Source organism: Euleptes europaea, chromosome 5 (assembly GCF_029931775.1).
Source record: "Euleptes europaea isolate rEulEur1 chromosome 5, rEulEur1.hap1, whole genome shotgun sequence".
NCBI classification, from domain to species: Eukaryota; Metazoa; Chordata; class Lepidosauria; order Squamata; family Sphaerodactylidae; genus Euleptes; species Euleptes europaea.
The window spans coordinates 9742684-9767365 of NC_079316.1; the positions used below are offsets into that span (position 1 = coordinate 9742684).

The 24682-nt window shown below is 45.1% G+C and overlaps 1 protein-coding gene across 1 annotated transcript in view; it reads left to right on the forward strand.

The window, feature by feature from the left end:
* Window positions 1-11195: 11195 nt before the first annotated feature.
* The window catches only part of LOC130477897 (cytochrome P450 2J2-like), a 41487-nt gene continuing 28000 nt past the window's right edge, over window positions 11196-24682 (forward strand). Inside the window, exons 1-2 of the mRNA XM_056849977.1 lie at window positions 11196-11366; window positions 22442-22604. Coding sequence (XP_056705955.1) covers window positions 11196-11366; window positions 22442-22604 — 334 coding nt within the window. The remainder of the gene's footprint in view (window positions 11367-22441; window positions 22605-24682) is intronic.

The following is a 24682-nucleotide window of genomic DNA, read 5'->3' on the forward strand; positions in this document are numbered from 1 at the left end:
CAGTTTAGCTGGGAATGTGCAAACTTCTTCGAGAAGTAGGCACAGGGATGCAGGAGACCGTCCGGTCCTCTCTGGAGTAGGGCCCCCCCCCCATGGCTATGTCAGATGCATCGACCTGCACAATAAACATTTGGTTCGGATCCGGGTGCTGCAGGACCGGTTCAGACGTGAAAAGTCGTTTAAGGGCTACAAAGGCAGCTTGGCACTGAGCTGTCCACAGTATTTTGGCAGAGGGCAAGGTTGCAGAAACCCCTTTGCCCTTCGTTTTCAGGAGGTCAGTGATTGGCAGCGCCACTTGAGCAAAGTTAGGAATGAAACCTCAGTAGAAATTAGCAAAGCCCAAGAATTGCTGTACTTGTTTGTGGGTGGAGGGTGGAGTCCAGTCCAGTACCGATTGGACTTTAGCGGGATCCATGCTAAGGCCACGATGAGAGATTATGTAGCCCAAAAACGTTATCTGCTTTTGGTGGAACTCGCATTTAGACAGTTTTGCATAGAGCTGGTGGTTACGTAGGCGTTGAAAACTTCTCTGACCAGAACAACATGTTCTTCCATGGTTTTTGAATAAATAAGAATATCATCCAAATAAACCACCACGCCGCGGTACAGCAAATCATGGAGGATCTCATTAATGAGTTGCATGAAGACCCCCGGGGCCCCTTTTAACCCGAACAGCATCACAAGAAATTCATACATTCCAAAACAGCTAGAGAAGGCGGTGAGGGGTTCGTCCCCTTCACGAATTCAGACGCGGTAGTAAGCTTCCACTAAGTCCAACTTGGAGAAAATACGACCCTCCTGTAACTGCCCCATGATATCTGAGATCAACGGGATGGGGTAGGCGTTGGCTTGGGTAACTGCATTAAGCTTTCGGAAGTCAATGCATAAACGCAAGTCACCCTCCTTTTTGCGGACAAAGAACGCTGGGGCTGAGTTGGGAGCGTTCGATGGCCGAATGAACCCTCGAGCAAGATTTTTATCCAAAAAGTCACGTAATAAAGCGCGTTCGGAAACGCTCATGGGGTAAATCTTGCTTTTAGTCAGTGTGCAGTCTTTAACTACCTCAATGGCACAGTCAGTGGTACGATGGGGGGGCAAGGCATCACATTCTTTAATATCGAAGACGTCTGCAAAGTCTCTGTAGGCATCGGGCAAAAGCGGGGGCCATGCGGTATTGGAAGTTAAAGCCGGAGTAGGTGGAGACGTCACTGCGACTCCTTGCCGGTGTTGTTTGCACATAGGGTTGGTAAAGGAAATAGTATCCGTCTCCCAGTCTATATAAGGACTATGGCCCTTGAGCCAATTAATCCCTAGGACAACTTCGAACCGAATGGGGGCTATGGTAAAGTCTATTTGTTCCCAATGGGAACCTATACCCATCGCCACTCCCTGTGTGCGATGATCGACTGGTCCCCCCTTGAAAGGGCTTCCATCCATCTGGGCAAATTGGACGGGAGCGGGTAGTGCCTCGGACTTGACTTTGAGAGCTGCGAATGTGGTTTCACTAATTAAAGTGCGACCGCAGCCAGAGTCAATAAGTGCCTTGACGGGCAGTTGGGGGCCCCCTTTATAGTGTTGTAACACTGCGTCCACATAAACAGTGGTTTCCACTTCACTCACCTTGACGGGAGCTTTGGGTTTAGCAGAAGATTCTGCAGGAGTCTGTGGAGACGCTCCACTCACCACAGACCGAATTCGTTTTTTGACAGATCAAGAGGGGATTCCAGGTTTAAAGCTGGAGCATTCCATTGATCTTCGTCCGAAGACGGAGAGTTGTCCCCCACTGGGGCACTTGTAATCCGAGACCCTGTGGGGTCGTTTGGTGCAGAGAGGTTAGCCGATTCCTCAACATGAAGTGCAGAGGGTGTGGGTCTTCCCGGCGCTGCGCTGCGGGTGGACGCGGTGCCTCTGCGTTGAGGTCTTCCTCGAGCTCGGAGTGACACGCTGGGGCGGGTGGCCTCCGGTCATTGAGGGCAAGTCACTGCAAAGTGGCCCAATTCTCCACATACGAGGCAAGCTCCCCTCTGGAACCTTGATTCGCGATCCTGAGGTGGTCGCGTTGGTTTTCGCAGGCTGGGGAGCGGCGCTCTTGATGGGGCTTTCTGGGCGTTCTTATCCTTGTGTCGTTGCCGGACCAGGGATATGAAACGCCGGTGGCTTTCAACTTCTTCCGCCAATAGAATCCAATCTTCGAGGGTATTAGGATCGCCTCGCATATAAGACCAGTTCAAAATGTCAGGGTGTAAAGCTTTCCTGAAGTAGTGGATTAGGGTAGCTTCCGGCCAGTCTACTATTCTACTGGCTAGTCTTTGGAATTCATCAGCAAATTCTCGGACTGGAGAAGAGCCCTGTCTGAGTTGTAGAAGTTCTGCTTTGGCTCGTTCTCCCATAAAAGGGTCTTCGAACCGTCTCCGCAAGGCAGTCATAAAATTGTTGAGGGAGCGGATAGACCGAGACCGAGTGTCAAATTGGAGGACCATCCAGTCAGCGGCTTTCCCCGTCAATAGAGAAGCTACAAAGCGGACCCGGCTATCCTCTGTGGTAAAGAAGTGCCCTTGTTCCCGCATATAACTGTCCACTTGATGTAGGAAACAGGGTAGAGTCTCGAGCGAGCCATCATAGGTCGTTTTCAATCGAGGTTGCTTCCATGGACCAGGTATGGGCTGTCCCGGTTGTACGGGTGCCCCGGGGCGGGGGCAACTGGCGCTCCGGGAACCAGTGGTTGAATGGGGAGGTTAGCTGGTGGTTGGGCTGGTACCACCTGTTGAACTGGTAGATGAACTGGTGTGGCGGGCCCGGGAAGGATGGGCTGCGCCGGAGGTACCTGCGCCCGCTGTAACCGTTCGTTTTCTTGGAACAAACGCTCCATTTGTTCCTGGAGACGGTCTACACGGTCATATAATTCCCGGTTCTGCGCTTGCAACAAGTGTACCTCGTCTTCAGGTCCCCCCGTACGATGCGCTCGGCTGGTCCGGAAACCCGTGGCCCAGTGCGAGTTATCTCCATATAAGTTCTCCTCGTCAGAATTGTCGGATCCCCGAAGCTGTTCTGCGAGGCGCCGTGCGCGTTGGGTGGTTCGAGACGGGGCAAAAGCCAGTGAGAACGTTGGTCCCCACGAAGGGCCGGTCTGCCCGGGATCTTTGGGGCGCACACTCGCCCATGCTCATTCCGCAGCCAACTGCTGCTCCCTGTCCCGTGCGGCTTGAGCCTCGGCCGCCGCTTCCGCCGCCGCCGCTGCTTCTCTGTCCGCGAGAGTTTGAGCGGTCTCAAGTTTCAAGGCAATGTCCGCGGTCACGAGAGGTAAAAGTTCCTTCTCCAAGAGAGTGAGGAGCGGTTCGGACTCCCCCCCAATAGCGGTTGAATCTGGACCGCGAGCGCAGGTGCATCAGCCCCGAAAGTTGGGGTCAACACTTCTGACAGAGTGGCTACCGTAGTATCCTTGGTGAGATCCACAAATAGAAGCGCTGTTTGGATAGCGATCCGTCTCGCCTCTGCCTGACAGTCGGCTGCATTCGGCACCAAAGAAAAACCTGTCAGTGCAGCACCTGCCATGGCTCCTGTTGAGTGAGTTTCCCAAGCAATGAGTTTATCCAACAAACTGGTTAGTATTTGTAAATCCTCCGCTGCTAGTTGGGCATCATCTACCAACCGATCAAGGACTTGGAGGTCTAGACAGGCGTTGGTATCCTCAACTTCAGACATCCAAGGAAAAGTCACTAGAGAACGCCATTGGGACTGTAGTAATCCATTAAGGCGACTAACTTCTGCGCTAGTCCTGCTCAGCTCGGCTACAACGTCCAGTAAAAGATTGGGGTCGTCACCTTCCAGGGTTGGTCCAGACACCCATAGTCCGGGGATCACAACCAGCTGATTTGAGACGAATCACCTGGGGAGCGGTCTCCACGCTCCCACCCGAGTGGCAGGCGAACCCTCCTGGGCTCCAGCCTGACAAAGGAAAGTAGACAGAGAGAGATAGCTGTCACAATGTAAGCCCTTGGTCCAAAGAACCAGAAACCACGACATAGACAATTAGGTCCAAAGAAGCTGGTCTTTACTGGTCAAAGAGAATAACAGAGCATAAAGGAAAGAGTGACAGCTATGGAGCTGTCTTGCTGAAACCTGGTAATATAGATGCACAGAAAGGGTGAGAGATTACATATTGAAAACAAAAGTAAGTTCCCAGAACGAATTAGGTTCCCAGAACCTCAAACAGAAAGTGGTAGGCATAACAGTCTTTGCAACCTTGGCTGCGGTTCAGTAGGGATAACATTCCTTGAGTCTGGATGGCAGGATGTGAACAAAGCGAACAACACTGATATGCCTGACACCTGCGGGCGAAGGCGGCGTCTCCCCCTCAGGCCTACCCCACCCCCCACCCCGGTCTTCCTTTTTTCCCTCTCCCACTTCCCCCTCGGCGATCCCTGCTGCACGGAGGCCAGGCGAGCAGAAGGGAAGGAAGGGGGAAGGAAGGAGGGAGTGGGGAAGGAAGGAGGGAGGGGGGGCAGGCGGATCGTCCCGGCAGCGGGATCCGGCCTCGCTCTCCGCCCATCCCGCCCGGCCTCCGTGCAGCGAGTGGGGGGGAGGAGGAGGCGGAGGCCTGGCAGCGCAGGGCTCGCCTGGGCCAGGGGCGGGTGGGAGGCGCCCCGCGGGGACTGAACTGGGGGACTCCTGCTATGCCCAAGCAGAGGCTCTGCCACTGAGCCACGGGCCCCTCCTCGGGAAGCTGCCTTATACTGAACCAGACCCCCCCCTCGGTCCATCCAAGTCAGTACTGTCTACTCAGTACTGTTCTGAGGCTCAGGAACGGGAAGTGCGCGGGGAGGGGAGGTTAAACTGCTCTGCGCTGCCTAGGCAGGCAGCACAGAGCAGTTTAAATACCCTGCCTCCCAGCTGGCCTTCCAGGCGGGAACGCCAGCTTGCTTTCGGCCGCACCCAGCCGGCTGGCGGGAGGGGCGGGAGTCCACACATTCGCTCCATAAGACGCACGACATTTCCCCTCACTTTTGAGGAGGAAAAAAGTGCGTCTTATGGAGCGAAAAATACGGTATGTCTTACAGTATTACAACTAGAGTATTATAGTATGTATTTTTCAAACATCTCTTTTAAATTTATATAATTGCCTTCTTAATATATAGAAACTAACCTATTATTGTTATTCTATTTTTGCAGACAACCTATATACATGCCTTGTTTGATTTAAACTGTTTGAATATGTATATATTTTTATAAATGTGTGCAGGTGTTACATGGGTTTTAATGACCACTGATGAAGGCCAAATAGGCCGAAACACGTCTGGCATGTGGTTAGAGACATCAACTTCAGGAAATGCCATTGTGCTATTTTAATGTTTTTAAATGATTTTAATCTAGACATAGTGCTTCCAATAAATTATATTTTCATTAATTATTCTACCCAACCTTGGGTACCCAGCTACCTGGAACCAATCTGCCTGTGAGCTGGAGTTACCACAAGATCAGGGCCAACAGCCATGTATGCTACTCAGCCATTGATACGTTGCACATGTCCCTGGATGGCACAGCAGGTTGATGAGTCACACAGCTGGGTTGTCCTGATAAAAGCAGATACGAAAGGGTAAACCAGTTTGGAAGCAACTCGTTCACATCCCTTGTGTGCATGCCATTGGACCTTTGTCTTGTTTCAATCCTCAGTGTGTTGAACCTTCCAGACTGTGACTTGGTTTGTGCTCTTCGGCTATGCCTAGGGTATGCCTAGCTGGAGATCTCCTGCTATTACAACTAATCTCCACTCAATAGAGATCAGTTTGCCTGAAGAAAATGGCTGCTTTGGTAGTTGGACTCTATGGCATTGAAGTCCCTCCCTAAACCCCACCCTCCTAAGGCTCCATCCCAAAAACCGCCCGCTGGCGGTGAAGAGGGACCTGGCAACCCTAGCTTTGCCCCACTGTTTTTGACACTTAGACCATTTATGCATGGGAGGTTTTGCCTGGAATTTGCTACTCTCTAGATGCAAATTTCCCCCATCCAAATTCTCAAAACTCAACAATAAGCCCCCATGCAGAGTTCTGAGAATTCGGATGGGGAAAATTTGCATCTAGAAAGCGGCAAATCCAAGGCAAAACCTCCCATGCATAAATGACCTTAGACTTCTGAATGATTGTGCTTTGATCCCCAGCCTATATTATGACTGTGCTTGTCTCTCCCTTCCTGTAATCCAGTGAGAGTTGAGGTTTGGGAGAGTCTGGGGGAAAGGAGACAAATGACATGTAGCAACGCTATGTGTCAGGTGATGCCAGTTAGAGATTGGGGTGGAGTGGTTGGAAAAAGGAAAGCAAAAGAAAGCCTGAGGCCTGCTCAAAGTCTCTGAAGGGTCCTGTGCAGTATCTCAGGGGTAGCAGGTGTGGTGATCCTGCTAGCAAATTACTGGGGAATTTGGGGCTTCTTCTGTGTGCAAATGATTCCATCATCTGGGGTTTGCCATCCTCTAGGGGCAGGATTGGACCCCATGTGCCAGAGCACCCCTTTCAGGGCTCTTCTCTGTTGCCTCCCTCCTGCAACCTTCCCCATTCCTGGTTGGGCCAGCCTCAGACTGGGCAGGGACGCTGGAACAGGGCTCCCGGCATCTCCCATGCCCTGGACTTCTGCCTCTCAATTCTCTCTCTGGTTCCAGGCTATGAGTCCATCCTCCTCCTCGGCTGGCCGTTCCTCCCTATTTATCCCTTTTCTCTCTAAATCTCCGCCCCCTGCTCCCTTCCAACCACCACCCTTTCCCCCAGGTGCTTCCCCTTCCCAATTACCTTTTGTTTTCCAGGCCCCTCGAAGGCAGGGTCGTGCTCTGCCACCCGTGCCAGCATTTCTCAGGAGTTGTCTGGGATGGGTTCCTCTCCACCCTTCCTCCTCTGCCAGCTGGAGCTGGCTCCGCTGATAGGAGACATCCTGTTGGTCCCTTCCCCAGCTAGGCAGCCCCTGTTTTTGCTAGGCTGTCTGCCGCAAGCGGGTGGAGGTCAATGCTCATAAAAAATATCATAAACATATTGGTGATGGAATTACCACAGAATTACCCATTGCTAATGCTTGAGCTTGAAAATAAAATTGGTCCTGAAAGCAAAATAAATATTATCTCTAATAATTGAATCAGAAAGGAAGTAGGAGAGAGATGTTTAATCCTCTTTTGTAAATATAATTCGGATGCTGGAACACCCCCTGGAATGCTGACATGGGCCTTTATGCCGGTGGGACGCCAGGCCTCCACACCAGCACTAGGGCTACTAACGCCGGCATAAGTAGCCCGGGCCTCCATGCTGGCGCTGGGCCCTCTAATAGCCCGGGGGCCGGTGTGAGGGAGCCTAATGCCAGCGTGGCCCCTTCCTGGCCTCCTAAGGACTTTTGCCCTTGAAGGTGAGGAATGTGCTGTGAGTGTAGGCAAACTTCCTTTTTAGATATTTATGTATATGATTATGATGGACACCCGTGGGTAAAACCCTTTTGAAAACCTACTGTTAGGGATACCTTTCTACATTATAATAGCCATCATCCTTTATTTTTACATAACAATCTTCCCTTCGGTTCTTTTTTGAGGAAAAAGCATAATACAAGTGTCTATTTATATATCTGAATCGGAGACAATGGGCCGCATTTCAATTAAAGTCATTATTAGAGATAGGAGAAGAAAGTGACCAGAAATGGGTGAGATTTGAAAATAAGATTAACAGAGACATAGGTAGATTTGGCATTTTCTCAAAAGTCTTAAGTAAAGATTTAAAATTAACTATAGGTCCCAGACGTACAGCACTAGAGATATGGAATAAATGGCAACCTTTATGGCTAGGAAGGACTTCAAGATGGGCTCCGCTAGAGTCTATGCATATTGAAATGAGAGAAAGTAAATGGTGGGAAACCCTAAGGTCAAAAGGATATTATAGACTGGGAGATATGTACAGAGGAGGAACCCTAAAACCTTTACAGGAGATAGTAGAAGAGATAGGCAAACAACATTGGCTAAAAACAACAGGCCTTTATGGAAGGGTTAAAATGATTAACGAAAAAGGGGAAATATGGTCAGAGGAACCAATGGAAGAAATATATAAAGAAATGCAAAAATCAAAACAAGGATTGGCAGGAAAAATCTACAGGAAAATGATCTCAAATAAAGATAAGACAATAACATATTTACAAAAAACTTGGAGTAAGGAAGGTCAGATATCAGAAACCACAGCAGGTAAAATTATGAAAGGACTAGAGGAAATAAAAGTGATTAAATTCAATGAATTGGAACATAAATTTTTTACAAAATGGTATAAAACACCAGCGCAATTAGCGAATATGTTTCCAGGACTAAGCCCTATGTGTTGGCACTGTAGACAATCTAAGGGTTGGTTCTCCCACATGTGGTGGGAATGCCCAGAGGTTAAGGTCTTTTGGACACAAATAATAGAAATTATAAGGAGAAAATGTAAATTATCTTTAACCATAGATTTTAACCTAATGTTAATGAGCACAACAGGGAACTCAGGGGTTAACAAGAGGGACCAGGCCATATTCAAGGCTATGTTATTAGCAAGTAAAGCAGTAATAGCTCTGGGTTGGAAGGACAAAAGTAAATGGACTATAGAAATCTGGCACAACTATTTGTTTGAATTTATACAGTCGGATATCGTCGAGATGATGCGCCAGAAGACTTCATGGGAAGACAAGAGCAGGGAAATCACGAGTAGATGGAAGACCTATTTAGAGTGGATATCAACGGGAGGAAGAAAAGACATTCGGTGGAAAATCCAGACTTTGTGCCCGTGGCTGGGATTAAGAGACTAAAAAATATAGAAAAGGAGTGGGGTTAGGGAAGGGGATGGGAGGGATGGAAGGGAATGTGAAAAATATGACATATAAACAATGTATGCAGAATAAGAAATGTATATTTGAAATTTGTATAAAAAGAAACAATAAAAAAAAAAGAATCGGAGACCATGGGAAGAAATTTCTTTCACGTGGCTATCCTCGTAGAGTTGTTGAATTGGCTTTGGCTTGTGCTAGTGACACACTTAGGAAGCAGTTGTTTGTTAAAGGTGCCTGGCTAGCAAAAGGATTTTTCCCTCACTTCCTTTTTCTTCATTGTCTTTCCATTTCAGAAATGTAATATTTAAACATTGGCATCTGTTAAACTCTGCACCGGGCTTTGCTTCCAAACCAAAGAGCTCGATCCCTTAGAGATCAGTTGGTAAGAGTTGATATCAGACCACAGCCTTTCCAGTTGAACTTATAGGAACATTATAGATGTGGCAACTGTGTTGACTGCAAGCAGGCAGCTCAAGTTCAAATTTTTAGTCATCCGGCTAGTCAACGTAGTCAGTCATTTCACTAATTGCAACTCAGCTTATGTCAGTTATGTGTTGCAATGTTCTTGCAATTTAACCTATGAAGGTATGATTACTCATCCTTTAAAACACAGATTATAAGAGCATCGTAGTACGATTTCAAACCAAGGCATGGATTCTCCTTTGGCCAGTCACTTCTTATCTTTCAAGCACAAGCCTAGAGATTTGAAATACTTTGTTATTGAGAAACTGGACTTCAAACCTTTTTCTAATTATGACATGATAAAATGGCTTCGACAGAGAGAGGCCTTTTGGATCTTTAGATTAGGTTCTGTACATCCTACAGGTTTCAATGATAGGTTAGACTTATCAGCTAGCATGGTGTAGTAGTTAACAGCGGTGGTTTGGAGTGGTGGACTCTGATCTGGAGAACCAGGTATGATTTCCCACTCCTCCACATGAGTGGCGGATGCTAATCTGGAAAACCAGGTTTGTTTCCCCACTCCTACACATGAAGCCAGCTGGGTGACCTTGGGCAAGTCACATTCTCACAGGGTGTCTGTTGTGCTGAGGGGAAGGTGATTGTAAGCCTGTTTGAGTCTCCCTTAAGTGGTAGAGAAAGTTGGCATATAAAAACCAACTCTTCTTCTTCTTCTCCTCCTTCTTCTTCTTCTTCTTTTAATAGACATTATTTATATTAAACTCAATAGCTTGTTTTAAATGTTTTTCCTTTAATGTTTTCAGTCTTATCTACAGTCACTTATTGCCTTATCATTCTATCACACCCTTGTTCATCTAGGGCAGACGTGCCCTTCCCTTCTTATTCCTTCTACTTATTCCTCTTAACTAAGCGGCATTCTCATGCATGCATCTAAAAACTCACACAGATGCACCTTTGGATAGGAGCCATGAAGTAAGCTTTTTATTAGTTCGTTATCAGTTTTTTTACAATGCTGCTCTGATGTAATGATTTCATTTAATTGTATTAATGTTATGTTTATAATTCTTCTTACAGGTTTGTCTTTTAAAGGTATACCACACTACATAGTATGAATTTACTTTGATTTTTCTGGTATAAACATATATCTCTTGTATAATGTCTTTGTATTTAATGATTGATCTTGTTGTGTGCCCTTCACCTGCTTGTAAACTTTTGTATGGAATTGCCATATTGAAGATGTATATGATACCTGTATTGAAATTATTTCCTGTAAATTTGTTGATGGTGTTCCAATTTGTTTCCATTTTAAAAATATTGTGAACCTATTAGGGTACAACCTTGTACTTTTGTCATTACAATAACAATATTTTGTAGTTTCCATTACCTTTTGTATGTTTGAATGTGCAGATGTTGCCACCATAGAAATGTATGTTAATTCTGTATTTTTTTTAATTCAGGGAAAAATAATGAGCAAATTTGTGCAGAAGTTGAGGGAAACAAGGATATTCAAAATACCCTGTATACTTTCCATAGATATCTGAGAGTATGAGGAGGGAAAGCAGAAATAAATGGGCACCCTATATACAATTCTAAGGCCATGGATATTTCATAAACCTAGAGTAAACACATTTTTCAAAGTACACATGACACAGAATTGATCCTTGGTAGCTTTGGGTTACAGTATACATATGTTTGATATTGAATGTTCTTCCCCATAATTACTTGTGTAACCATAATCCTTTTGATAGTTGCAGTATTACTATAATCCGTACCTGGATAACAGCTTTTCAAAATTACTTGGAGTGATGACTGGAGACTCCCTATATGTTGAGCTTACTCCGTGGAGTATATAAAAGGATGTCAGAAGAAAACTGAGACAACAATCTGCAAGGATATAAAAGCCACTAGAGAAAGTGCTTTCAGTCTACCTAGCTGTGCCAGAAAGACACAAAGAAACAAAGGTAATGCTGGGGATACAGACATTTCTGCTCACTTTACTGGCATTTTCTCTGATTTTGTACTTTCTGAAGCCACCCAGGTCCCACAGATCATATCCTCCAGGGCCCCTTCGGCTTCCAGTCATTGGAGGCGTTTGGCGAGTAGTGCTGAAGTTTTCTGATGATACTTTAAGTAAGGTATGTCATTCTATTTATTTATTCCATTTATCACCCCCTTTTTGCCAACACTCAAGGCAAACTATTGAATTTGTAATAGCAATGCAGTAAAGACCCTTGTATTACATACATAAATGATGCAACAAAACTGAATTAGACCATTAGCCAGCAATAGAACTGAATTATACTGTTAGAGAAGAGTGAATAATATACTGTAAACAATAGAGTGGGAATGAAGGGGGGGAAATAAAAGTGGTTAAAAAAAAACAGACCAGTTAAATCCTGTGCTTAATATATATAAAAAAATCCTTTTGCACACTTACATTCCCGTTCCCTTGTTAAAAAATGCTCTCCTAAACAATTATCTGTCTAAGTAATTACATTAATCATCTAAGAATGGGGTTCATCTTTCAATCAATTTTTAAGCTGGAAAGTCCATCTGACAAGTGCTATGGAAAAAGCTACATTCACTAGTAATGCAATTACTTAATTCTTCTTCACTCAAAGTGGCAATTGCCTACCAGGTGCGATTCAGGTTTTCAGTGCTAAGGTTGTATCCCAATTGATGTATGGAACTGGAGTCGATAGAGGAGGTGGAGGAATCATTCAATCAATCAACCTCGGTGCAGTTTATTTGCAAGATTTACTGTGTACCAAGCTGTGTTTCAAGTTTTGCTCTTAGAGCTGAACTGGCCCAGAATTCATTGGAAGTTCATATGTGAGGAAAGGGGTTTTGAGTCTCATTGCTGAAGACCCTTATATGGGACCATGGAAGATGATACTTAAGAAATAGACTCCAGTGGTTAGATTTTGATGATAAAGATATGGATATCATAAATAAATAAAACCCATAGTACTGCATCTGGATAAAACAAGTACCTTATTGAGGCATAGTGTGTATGTTCACCAGCATTCTTTGGTGTTCCCTTCTCTTGTGCTATTTTGAGCTACTTACAAAGCCTAACAATCCCTCATTATGGAAGAACATTCATGCTTGCTTGGTTAAATTATTTTCCCTTAGCCATATTGGAAGGCCAGCTCACAGAATTTGTAAATGTGGATCTGGTCAGCTTAAACCCTTAGAACATATTTTATTGGAGTGTGAAATTTGGTCTCTTTTGAGAGAAAAGTATTTGTCCTCTCTCTCTTTTTGTTTAGAAAATATGTTATTTTTGTACAGAAACAAGACAGAAAAAAGAAACACACATCAACACAATAGAGTTTCCTCAAAAGAAAAAGAAATGAAAAAATAAAAATAATATAACAAACAATACATAGTAATAACAATAATAATTAAAACTAAATGGTGATATAATAATAAATATTGAGTGGTGATAACCATAAAAATAAATCTAAGCATACATTTCTAAAAACAATTTCCAGATATTGGAAAATAAACCTATATACAGTTGTCAACTACAGCCTTTTATACACGGGTTGTTTCCGTTGGATATGCTGCTCTCTCGATGCACAGTATTTGCAGTTGAATTCTCAAATCACTCTGCACAGGGGCTCCCCCCACCAAATAAATTCCTGGAGTACTTGGGATTACTTGGAGTAAATTTCTGCATGCCCATGTGAAAATGCAAAGCATCTGAACCAAGGGGGGAATGGTCACCAATGTTGTCACATGGCTTGTCTCTCCCCTTTTTTGGTTCATTCATACGCTCTATGATAGATTGATCTTACTATTAACTGCAGGTGGGGAAAAGGCACTTATGCATGAGACCCTCCAAAAATACTGCTTTCTAATTGACTGTAGTGTTTTTTTAAAAAAATATGCCACCAGCCCCTCGGTGGGATTCTTCCATTTTAACTGAGCCGAGGTGGTTGAAGAGGACATTAAATGGAGACTAGAGAAATAACCTCCCATAGGTAATTTGTGATTATTCCGGCCTTATTTGATTGTTCAGCACTCACAAAAAATGGCTTTCATGCCTATTCTAAAGAGGATACGTATAAGGGGAGGGTGGCAAATCAGCCCAGCTCTGTTCGATCTGGCCAAGGTCTGAAACTGACCAACACTCACTGTGAAACTGACCAAATAATCATCCTCATAGTATTGCTCATAGTATGAAAATATAGGCTGTCAAAGATAGGACATTTTGGAAGACATTGATTCATAGGGTTGCCAGGAGTCGGAAGCGACTTGACAGCACTTAACACACGCACACAGTATTCCAGCATTCTCTTGCTTGCCCTGCACTCACACACACACACAAAAGATAGCATGAGGGGAGGGATTGGGTGAGGGGGAAAGACAAGTGGGAAGGAGAAGCAATAATGGGTGTGAGGAGAAAAACCCGAATTGACAAGTATGCACAGGACCAGCTTTTGATTTGGGATCAAGACAAACTTTAAACTTGGGTTAAAAAAGCATCCGGAAAATGTGGAGGAAAGTGAGGGGAGAGCAAGGTGACTTCTAAAGGTTGGAGAATATGTGCATAATGAGACAAAGCCCCAAAGAAGTCAGGGGATGATGGCAATGGAGACAGACCATGCATAAAAGGCCTACCTGCTATTCATTCAATTTTTTTAAATTCTATTTATTCATATTTAGAACAGAAAAAAGAATGGGGTAAACATGCACAATACATACAATAGTTGATGACATAGGGAAAGGGAAGGTCCAACCTGTCATTCAAATTTTCATTCAAATGTTTTTATTAAACACTTTAATACAAGATTTTAAAAATCTAATAATAGTACATGACATATATTTCAATTCAGCTTCTCCCTCCTCTGCTCCCCATTTCATAATATGAATAATAAGTTTTCCTTTTATCCTGAAATTCCGTGACTGGTCTATTATTCACATTTTGTTAATTTTGCCATTACTGCATATTCTGCTCGTTGACTTTCTTCCCACCATGGACAATCTTCTGCTTTCCATTTTGTTGCAAATATAACTCTGGCGGCTGTTATCATATATCTGAATAATTCTTCCAAAATGTTGGGAAAATTTTTTGGCAAGATGCTCAGGGGCAGACTCTTAGTGTCCATAGCAAATTTAATTTTTAAAATATTCTGGATTTTGGTCTGTATTTCTTTCCAGTACTTTTTTGTCTTTTTGCAAGTCTACCACATACAATAGAACGTACCATTTGACTCAGTTTCAACATTTCCCTTTATAATTCTTATCCATTTTCTCAATATCCAGGGTGACATATGATTGTTAAAACGTCTTACACCAATTTTCACTTAATATTTGACTTACTGTAAATGTTATACGTTTTGTCTTCAAACAAAAGACACCCTGTGAAGTGGAACACAGGCAGGATGGTGCTGCTGCAGTTGTCTTGTTTGTGGCTTCCTAGAGGCACCTGGTTGGCCACTGTGTGAACAGACTGCTGGACTAGATGGACCTTGGTCTGATCCAGCAGGGCCTTTCTTATGTTCTTATATGTTCTTATGAGGTAGGCAGGTTTAAGAGAACTGTGACTAGCCAAAGGTCACCCAGCTGGCTTCATGGGTATGATTGGGGAAACAAATCCAGTTCACCAGATTAGCCTCCACCGCTCATGTGGAGGAGTGGGGAATCAGACCCGGTTCTCCAGATCAGAGTCCACCTCTCCAAACCACTGCTGTTAACCATTACACCATGCTGGTGTTGGACAATGGAGGTCCAACACCAGCAACCCTGCATGCAGTGGCAGGCATGGAGGGATGAACCCACAACAGCACACTACCTGCCTTTCCTGATCCTGTATCCCACACTCCATCCTGTTGCCAACATATCCCAGGAGCCCTCACAAGTGAGGGTGCCTGAATCGCTCACTCACCCAGCCCAACGTGGCCACTGACAGAGCTTGTCTCTGGATGGCGCTCAGTACCCAGATCGACTGTCGCTGTTCTGTGACCAACAACAGGCTGGTTGCCCCAACTGGGCTACCATGGTCATGGCCTCCCTCATGGTCTCCTCCCTTGGTTACACCCCCCCCCCCAGGATTGCTGTGGCCATCCATGGGTGGGTTAGGGGACTGTCTTTCCCTGGCACCAGGGGTCCCTGATGAGGGACCCAGAACCAGTGTGCTCAGAACTTGGAACTCTCAGCATCAGCAAGATATTCTGGTTCCATGTTGTACGTGGATAGGACGCTGGAAAGCTGGCTGCTGCTGCAGATTCAACCTCTCACAGGGAATGACCAACAGAAGAGAGCATCATAGCAACTGCCCCTCCCTGTTGGCCATGCAGCCCCCCAGTTTCCACATCCTAGGAGTGACCACTCCAAACTCAGATTGTACTGAGCTGCAGTATGGCCGTGGCTGGAAAGGACTAGGTGCCATCCCCGGGGAGGATAGCATCTGAAGGTATAGTGGCCACTATCCACCCCCAGTTTCCAGCCATCATGCCTTGTGGATGAATGCATGTGACGGTAGTGGCCTCATGGCCTGCCTTTTCATCTGAGGGGATGGCGTCTCACCTGTCAAGTTGCTGGGAGCCACCGTGGTGGTAGTGGTTAAGAATGGTGAGCCAGGTTTGATTCCCCACTCCTCCACATGAGTGACAGAGGCTAATCTGGTAAACTGGATTTGTTTCCCCACTCCTCCACTGGAAGCCAGCTGGGCGACCTCAGGCTAGTCATACTCTCTCAGCCCCACCTACCTCACAGGGTGTCTGTTGTGGGGAGAGGAAGGGAAGGTGATTGTAAGCTGGTTTGATTCTTCCTTAAGTGGTAGAGAAAGTCATAAGAACATAAGGACATAAGAAAAGCCCTTCTGGATCAGACCAAGGCCCATCAAGTCCAGCAGTCTGTTCACAGTGGCCAACCAGGTGCCTCTAGGAAGCCCCCAAACAAGACCATCTGGCCTGTGTTCCACAGCACCTCATATAATAGGCATGCTCCTCTCATCCTGGAGAGAATAGGTATGCATCATGACTAGTATCCATTTTAACTAGTAGCCATGAATACCCCTTTCCTCCATGAACATGTCCACTCCCCTCTTAAAGCCTTCCAAGTTGGCATCCATCACCACATTTTGGGGCAGGGAGTTCCAGAATTTAACTATGCGTTGTGTGAAAAAATACTTCCTTTTATCTGTTTTGAATCTCTCACCCTCCAGCTTCAGCAGATGACCCCGCGTTCTAGTATTATGGGAGAGGGAGAAGTTAGTTCTCCCTCTCCCATAATACTAGAACTCTCTCATAATACTAGAACTCCAAACCATGCGTAATTCTATAGACTTCTATCATGTCTCCCCTCAGCTGCCTTCTTTCCAAGCTAAACAGCCCTAACCGCTCCTCATAGGGCAGTTGCTCTAGCCCCCCAATCATTTTGGTTGCTCTTTTCTGCACCTTTTCAAGCTCAAGTTGACATATAAAAACCAACTCTTCTTCTGTGGGGGTGGCCTGCCTGCTGACTGCTCAGAGTCTCGACCTGCAAAGTAAACCCATAGGGTGAGGACTTTGCTCTCTGTGAAGGTGTGTAGTGCCCTGAGTCAGACCTGCGGTGCTAGGTGCCGGCCAACTGTCCAGATCTGGTGGTGGGGAATTTAAACTGCTGCATACTAGGCCCTTGCAGCCATTTTCCTGGAGCCATTCCTTCTCTGATGGTGATCTAGGGCACCAGTTTCTTGCTCCGACTTCACTGTTGGACTAGTTTAAGATTTTGGTTCATTTTTATTGCTTTGATTTATTTTCATTCATTTGGATTGATTTATTTAGATTAGAATTTATTTCTAGGCTTATCTCCTGTTTTGTTCTCCCTGTTTTAGAAACAGATTTCTGTTCTCCTGAGTTGTGGGGGAGGGGGAAGTTGAAGCCCCTGGCTGTTATGGCAGGATTCTTTCTCTGCACTTGGTTTGGATTTTGAAATATTTTATTTACTTCTGTGTTCTTCTGGTTTTCTTCCGGGATGTTTCTGCTTAAACGATTCGTTTCTTGTTGGATCTTGGGTGTGCTTTTGTAAGGAGGGGCAACATTCTTGTTGGATTTGTGGTGTGCTTTTGCGAGAAGGGGGATTCTCATGTTTGCCCTTGATTCTGTGTGTATGCCTTTGATTCTGTTTGGAATCTTATTTGCCCTTGATTCTGATTTGTTGGTTTCTGTTTTCTTTTGGCTTCTTTGCCCTAGAGAAAGCAAGGTGTTTTCTCCATAAGAATCAATGGAGACAAGGATGTTTGGGGACACCTTCTTCAGGAGTCCCTAAAATTGGAACTGTTTAGCTAATTCCCCTCAATACTGAAGTGTCTTCAGTACAGAGGAAGCCCTAGATCAGGGGTGTGGAACTCTATAGTTATGAGAGCCAGATATGGCATAAATGTCACCTGGTCACGCTGGGCCTCTGGGCCACTGTGTGAGCAGACTGCTTGACTTGATGGGCCTTGGTCTGATCCAGCAGGGCTTTTCTTATGTTCTTATGGGCCATGCCTCGCCAGCCCAGATTGAGAGTGGGGATGGTGGCTGGCTCGGCTGGCTCACGGGCCGAATAAGAGATCTCAAGGTTTTGACACCCCTGTCCTGGATGCTCTCAAATTTCTAGAGTTATATGGTGCAGGGATCAATTGAGATGATCTGGAAAAACTGCATTTTCCCCATAAGAAAAAATGGAGAGAAGAATGGCTGGTGGCTCATTCTTAAGGGGTCCCTTAAATTGGTCCCCTTTGTACAATTCAATTCATTAAAAAAAAATCTTTGTCACTGTGCAATCTAGTCAAAGTTCTCTTCTTTTTAAAGGAGATAGCATAAGGGGACAACCTTTGCGGTAAAAAGTTGTACAAACTTCTAGCAAGATTACACAATCCCAGGAAGGATTTAAGTTTGCTATCTGGTTCTGGTGCTTTCGCTAGGTGTGATTTTGGCAACATGCCCTTCTATCTTCTAAGTATCTCATGGAGTAAATCTAAAACTGACAGTTCTCTTGTTGCTTGTAAGTCCATATTGCAGCAGATTTTTAAAGAACACTTATGCCTGGGAGGTTTTGCCTTGGATTTGCTGATCTCCAGATGTACATTTTTCCCATCCAAACTCTCAAAACTCAAAAATAAGCCCCCCATGCAGAGTTTTGAGAATTTGGGTGGGGGAAATGTGCATCTAGAGAGCAGCAAATCCAAGGTAAAACCTCCCATGCATAAATGGCCTTTGAGAACTGCTTCATCTACAGACTTATTCATGCCATAACCCAGAATATCATATTGGAAGCATGTAAAACCTATCATTTCTCTAAATACTTCATGCACCTTTTTTTAATAAAGAAAACTCAAAATGCATCTTAAAACAAACAAACCTGAATGAACTTTCTGAAATGATTCAAAAACTGTGAATTTTCTGGATTCTTCCACTAGTTGAATCTAGTATTAAGCAGAAGAGAAGCCCACAGCACTAAATACTTAACGATGCCTTCAGAAGGAATAGCATTTCAGTGAGGTTGGACACAGAATGACAATCCACAGCGTTGTTGGAACTGATGCCTCTCAAGTCCACACATCTATTGTTTCTTCCATTGGCCAGAAATAGCAAAGGGAGACTCATTGCCGGACAGTTTCAGAGGCTAGCCATGTTGTTCTGCAGTAGAACAGCTAGGTTGGAGTCCAATAGCACCTCAGAGAGCAACAAGATTTTTGGAATATAAACTTTCAAGAGTCAAAGCTTTCATATGGGGCAAAGGGAGCTTTGACTCTTTAAAGCTTCTACCCTGAAAATCTTGTTGGTCTCTAAGATGCTATGGGACTGGAATCTGGCATTGCAGGGCAGGGATTATGACATGTTGCCAAGTCTCTGTTACTCCAATAATAGATTGTGCAATACTGACAAAAGCCTGCAGCAGTTGTCATACTGGGATGGGTCCCTGAGCTCTGTGGAAACTGCCTTCCTTGTCTGATAGGTGCTACAATGTGGAGCCTCTGCCACTGACGGGCTCCATTCTAGCCAAAAAGCCTCTGGCATAGATGCTACAATTCTAGTCAGGTATTGTACAGCTATAAAGGGCTGCTTAGAAGTGAAAGAAGGGTCCCCCAAAGAAGGAAGTGAAGAAGCTGGGAGGTGGTGAGCTCTCCTTCCCTGGAAGTATTTAAGCAGAGGCTAGAAACAAATCACCAGGAGCAGATGGGATATCAATAGAGTTATTCCAAGCTACAGAAACAGAGTCCATCAAAATCTTGACAAGAATATGCCAACAGATATGGAAAACAAAACAATGGCCCACAGACTGGAAACGATCCATTTACATTCCACTTCCCAAGAAAGGAGATGTCAAAGATTGCAGCAACTATCAGACCATCTCGTTAATTTTTCACGCAAGTAAAGTGATGCTCAAAATCTTACATAAAAGTCTGTTACCATATATGGAATGAGAAATGCCTGATGTTCAAGCTGGATTCAGAAAAGGAAGAGGCACTAAAGATCATATTGCAAATCTACATTAGTTACTGGAGTATACAAGAGAATTGCAGAAGAAAATCAGTTTGTGTTTCATAGATTACAGCAAAGCTTTTGACTGTGTGGATCACAAAAAGCTATGGCTGGTTTTAAAGGAAATGGGTGTGCCACTACATCTGATCGTTCTGATGTACAACCTGTACTCTGGACAAGAGGCCACTATTACAACAGAATGTAGAGAAACGGAATGGCTTCCAATTAGCAAAGGTGTTAGACAAGGATATATTTTATCTCCTTATCTCTTCAATCTATATGCAGAGCACATAATTAGGAAAGCTGGATTAGATTTAGATGAAGGCGGAGTGAAAATTGGAGGGAGGAACATTAACAATTTGAGATATGCCGATGATACTACATTACTGGCAGAAAATAGCCAAGACTTAAAACTACTACTGCTGAAAGTTAAAAGAGAAAGTGCCAAAGCAGGACTACAGCTGAACATCAAGCAGACAAAAAGTAATTACTGCAGGAGACTTACACAACTTTAAGATTGACAATGAGGAAATTGAAATTGTTGAAAACTCTCTATTCCTTGGCTCCAAAAGGGAGACTGCAGCCAAAAAATCAGAAGGATATTGAGATTGGAAAGGGCAGCCATGAAGAAGCTAGAAATGATTCTGAAGTGTAAGGATGTGTCATTGGCCACCAAGATCAAGTTAATTCATGCCATCATATTCCATATTGCTATGTATGGGTGTGAAAGCTGAACATTGAAGAAAGCTGATAGGAAGACAGTAGATTCTTTTTAAATGTGGTGTTGGAGGAGAGTGTTATGGATACCGTGGACTGCCAAAAAAACAAATCAGTGGGTTATAGATTAAATCTAGCCTGAACTGATCTTAGAAGCTAAAATGACTTAACTGAGGCTATCGTATTTTGGGCACATTGTGAGAAGACAAGAGTCACTGGAGAAGACAATCATGATAGGAAAAGTTGAGGGCAGCAGGAAAAGAGGAAGACCCAACAAGAGATAGGTTGACTCTATAAAGGAAGCCATGGCCCTCAATTTGCAAGATCTGAGCAGAGCTGTCAAAGATAGGACATTTTGTAGGACATTGATTCATAGGGTCATCATGAGTTGGAAGCAACTTGACGGCACTTAACTCACACACAGAGATGGCCATCTGTCAGCAAGGCTGATTCTATGACCTTAGGCTGATCATGAGAGGGAGGGCATCTTGGCCATCTTCTGAGCATGGAGTAGGGGTCACTGGGGATGTGGGGGGAGGTAGTTCTGAATTTCCTGCATTGAGCAGGGGGTTGGACTAGATCGGGGTCGGCAAACTCATTAGTCAAAAGAGCCAAATATCAACAGTACAATGATTGAGATTTCTTTTGAGAGCCAGATTTCTAAAACTTAAACTATATAGCTAGGTACACTGTTTATTAACTTAATAAGCTTTAATTAAAGTTTTAAGTCTTAATTAAACTATAGGTGAACTGAATAAAACTTGATATCATACTTAATAGTGATCTTATTTATTGATAAAAATTAAATTGTAAGCCCCTGCCATTTTCCCCTCCCGGTCTGGAGTCCTCGTCTGGAGGCCTGGTCTACCGCCATGAAAGCCTATTGGTAGACCTGGCCTCCGGCTAAGTCCCATTGGGAGGCCAGGTCTACCCACTGGCTTTCTTGGCAGTAGACCTGGCCTCTGGAGGCCCATAGAAACCAATTGGTAGACCTGGCCTCTGAAGGGGGACTTTTATCCCTCCTCGGAGTCCAGGTCTACCACCAAGAAAGCCAGTGGGTAGACATGGCCTCCCAATGGGACTCAGACGGAGGCCAGGTCTACCAAAGGAAGCCCCCCCCCCGCCCAACAGCTGATAGGCGGGGGGGGCAGGAACCGTCGAGCCGCCCACCCAGCAATCGCGCTGCTAGAGGGGAGGGCAAGGGAAAGGGGGACCTGGCCATTCTCCACGGCGGTGGGGGGGAGAGACAGCGCGCCCGCTCGCCTGCTCTCTCTCTCTCTCTCTCTCTCTCTCTCTCTCTCTCTCTCTCTCTCTCTCTCTCTCTCTCTCTCAAGTGCACCAGCTCCGCAGCCTGGCTGCCGGCGCGAGCGGGCACAAGAGCAGGGGCTCCGAACCAAGTTCAGAGAGCCACACTCAATGGGCCAAAGAGCCGCATGCGGCTCGGGAGCCGCAGTTTGCAGACCCCTGGACTAGATGACCCTGGTGGTCTTTTCCAACTCTATGATTCTATGATTCTAGTCTATGACTCTAAGTGGGGAAAGGCAAGAAAGTGAGAGGAATGGAAAACTGTGAGGAAGAATGGACCAAGAGAAGAGCTTTGCATGGTCAGGAGATGAAGACGTAAGGAAGGATGAACAGCATCTTTATTTCTAATTCCCAAGTGCGCCCCCATCTGCGGATACCTAAATCTGCAGACAGGGGCACACTGAGCCCAACAGATGTTTCTGCAGACTTAAGGGAACCCCCTAGGTCTGCTGAAAAATCTGAAATTAAAAAACAAAAACAAAGGGGGTTTAAAATACCCTCCTTTTTTAAAAAAAAGCATTGTCAGCAAGCTGGCAAGAGAGCAGGGCGGGGAGAGGGGAGGAAACCTGGGGGAGGGGCCTAGAGCCGTGAATGGGGAGAAGATGAGAACCCCCTCCCGCAAGTTTCACCCCCCACACTTGTATGTTATATTGAAGAAGACATGTTATAAAAATTCTGCTAGTTTGCTTGAATCTAACTTTTGTCTCTCTTGATGCAAATGACAGATGGCAAAACAATATGGAAACATTTACACACTGTGGATGGGACCTATTCCTTTTGTCGTCCTGTGTGGATATGAAGCTGTGAAAGAAGCACTGATAAACCATTCATCAGACTTTTCTGACCGACTAGTGACCCCTTTTATCAAAAAAATTTCAAAAGATCGGGGTAAGTTATTGGGGAAAGGTAAAAATGTCCTTGTATTCTGTGCAGAAAGTACAGTAGATATAACAGAGAGCAAAGGAAGCATCTGAATATTTCAGGCACTTTTTAGATTTCTCTACCTGGTGAGATCAGGAAACTGAATCGCTCTGTCGTTCCCAGTAGTTTGGCAGATGAGAAAAGAATCAGCAACCTGGGCCCTGGGGTAAGATGAGAAGAATTGTTGGGGAAGTTACGGGTCTTGTGGGTGTATTTGCAGAAGAGTCTGGCTGATAGTTTGCAGAAGTGGTTGTTTCACCTACAAGGATCAGGATGGCAGGGGAGAGAAGCAATAGCTAGTGGCTTGTGAGAAGTGAGGAAAGAGGGAAAAGGATTAACCAGGTGTATGTATCACATCATTGTCTTTGACCTTTGTAATCTACTTACTGCTTTATGGTATGTCATGCCTTAGACAGGTGTGTGTGTTTTTAATTTTGGTTTGCATTGTTTTCCCACTGTGTATTTCTAGTCCTGTTACATTGCTTATTGGATGCCTTATGCCATCTGATTGTTTTCTACATTTCATAATCTGCCTTGAGTTGCAGTGAGAAAGGTGCGCTATAAACCTCCAGACAAAGACAACATTCAACAATAGCCATACAGATTAGTTTTGGATTACACACATTAACAGATCACTTCAGGATACAATGGTTCCATATTAACATACCATACCCTCATTAGCGCATTATCTTGATACTTACAGGACAATACTTTTGCAGGACAATACTCAGCTCAAACCCAACCCCTTTCTGACTATATATTACTCTTCCTACACCCTTGACACTGAGAGACACTGTCCTTCAGTGTTACTACTCTGAAGATGCCTGCCACAGTTGCTGGCGAAACGTCAGGAAAGAAAATTCCAAGACCACGGTTACACAGCCCGGATAACCTACAAGAACCAATGAACTCTGACCGTGAAAGCCTTCGACAATATTTTAAATAAACTAGAGTTTTTAAAACCGTTTAACAACTACTTTAACAAATAAATCCACTTCCCTTGGTTTAGTGCACCCTCTCTGGGAGACATCTAGAGAACCAGGTTTGATTCCCCAGTCCTCTACATGAGTGGTGGACACTAATCTGGTGAACTGGGTTGGTTTCCCCACCCCTAACATATAAAGCCACCAGGGTGACCTTGGCCTAGTCACAGTTCCCTTAGAGCTCTCTCAGCCCCACCTGTCTCACAAGGTATCTGTTGTGGGGAGGAGAAGGGAAGGTGATGTAAGCTGGTTTGATTCTTCCTTAAGTGGTGGAGAAAGTCAGCATCTAAACACCAACTCTTCCTCCTCCTCCTCTTCTTCTTCTTCTTCTTCTTCTTCTTCTTTTCTCCTGGAGTAATGGATGCTTTGGAGGGTAACCTTATGACATTATAGCTTGATGAGGTTCCTCCTCTCCTCAAACCCGGCCCTCCCCATGCTGCACCTTCAAACCTGCAGGAATTTCCCAACTTTTGTGAGGGTGACCAGCACAGTCTCTTTCCTGTGGCCAAGCCGGACTAGCAGAGGTGGTTTGCCATTGCCTTCCTCTAGATAGCAACACTGGTATTCCTTGGTGGTCTCCCAAGTACTCATCAGGGCTGACCCTGCTTAGCTCCTGAGATCTGATGAGATCAGGCTAGCTTGGGCCATCCAGGTCAGGGTAGAAATCCACTACCCTGAAGGAAATGACAGCTTCGGAAGAGGTACTCTATGGAATCAAAGCCCCACTGACCTCCCTGCCCTGCCCTCCCCAAGCCCTCCCCAGGCTCCACCCCCAAATCTCCTTGAAGTTCATCAGTCAGAGTTGGCATGCCTACTCTCTGCAGATGCCCCATCAGTTCTGAGTTGGCTTCTGATTTCTGCCTGAAAATGTCCTGTGCTCAAGCACAGGAATTGTGGATTGGTAGAGGGTTTTTTAATTGTTGTAAAGGCATCGGAGGAAGCCTTAAATACCCCATCACTAGGGTTGTCAGGTCCCTCTTCACTACCGGTGGGAGGTTTTTGGGGTGCAGCCTAAGGAGGGTGGGGTTTGGAGAGGGGAGGGGCTTCAATGCCATAGAGACC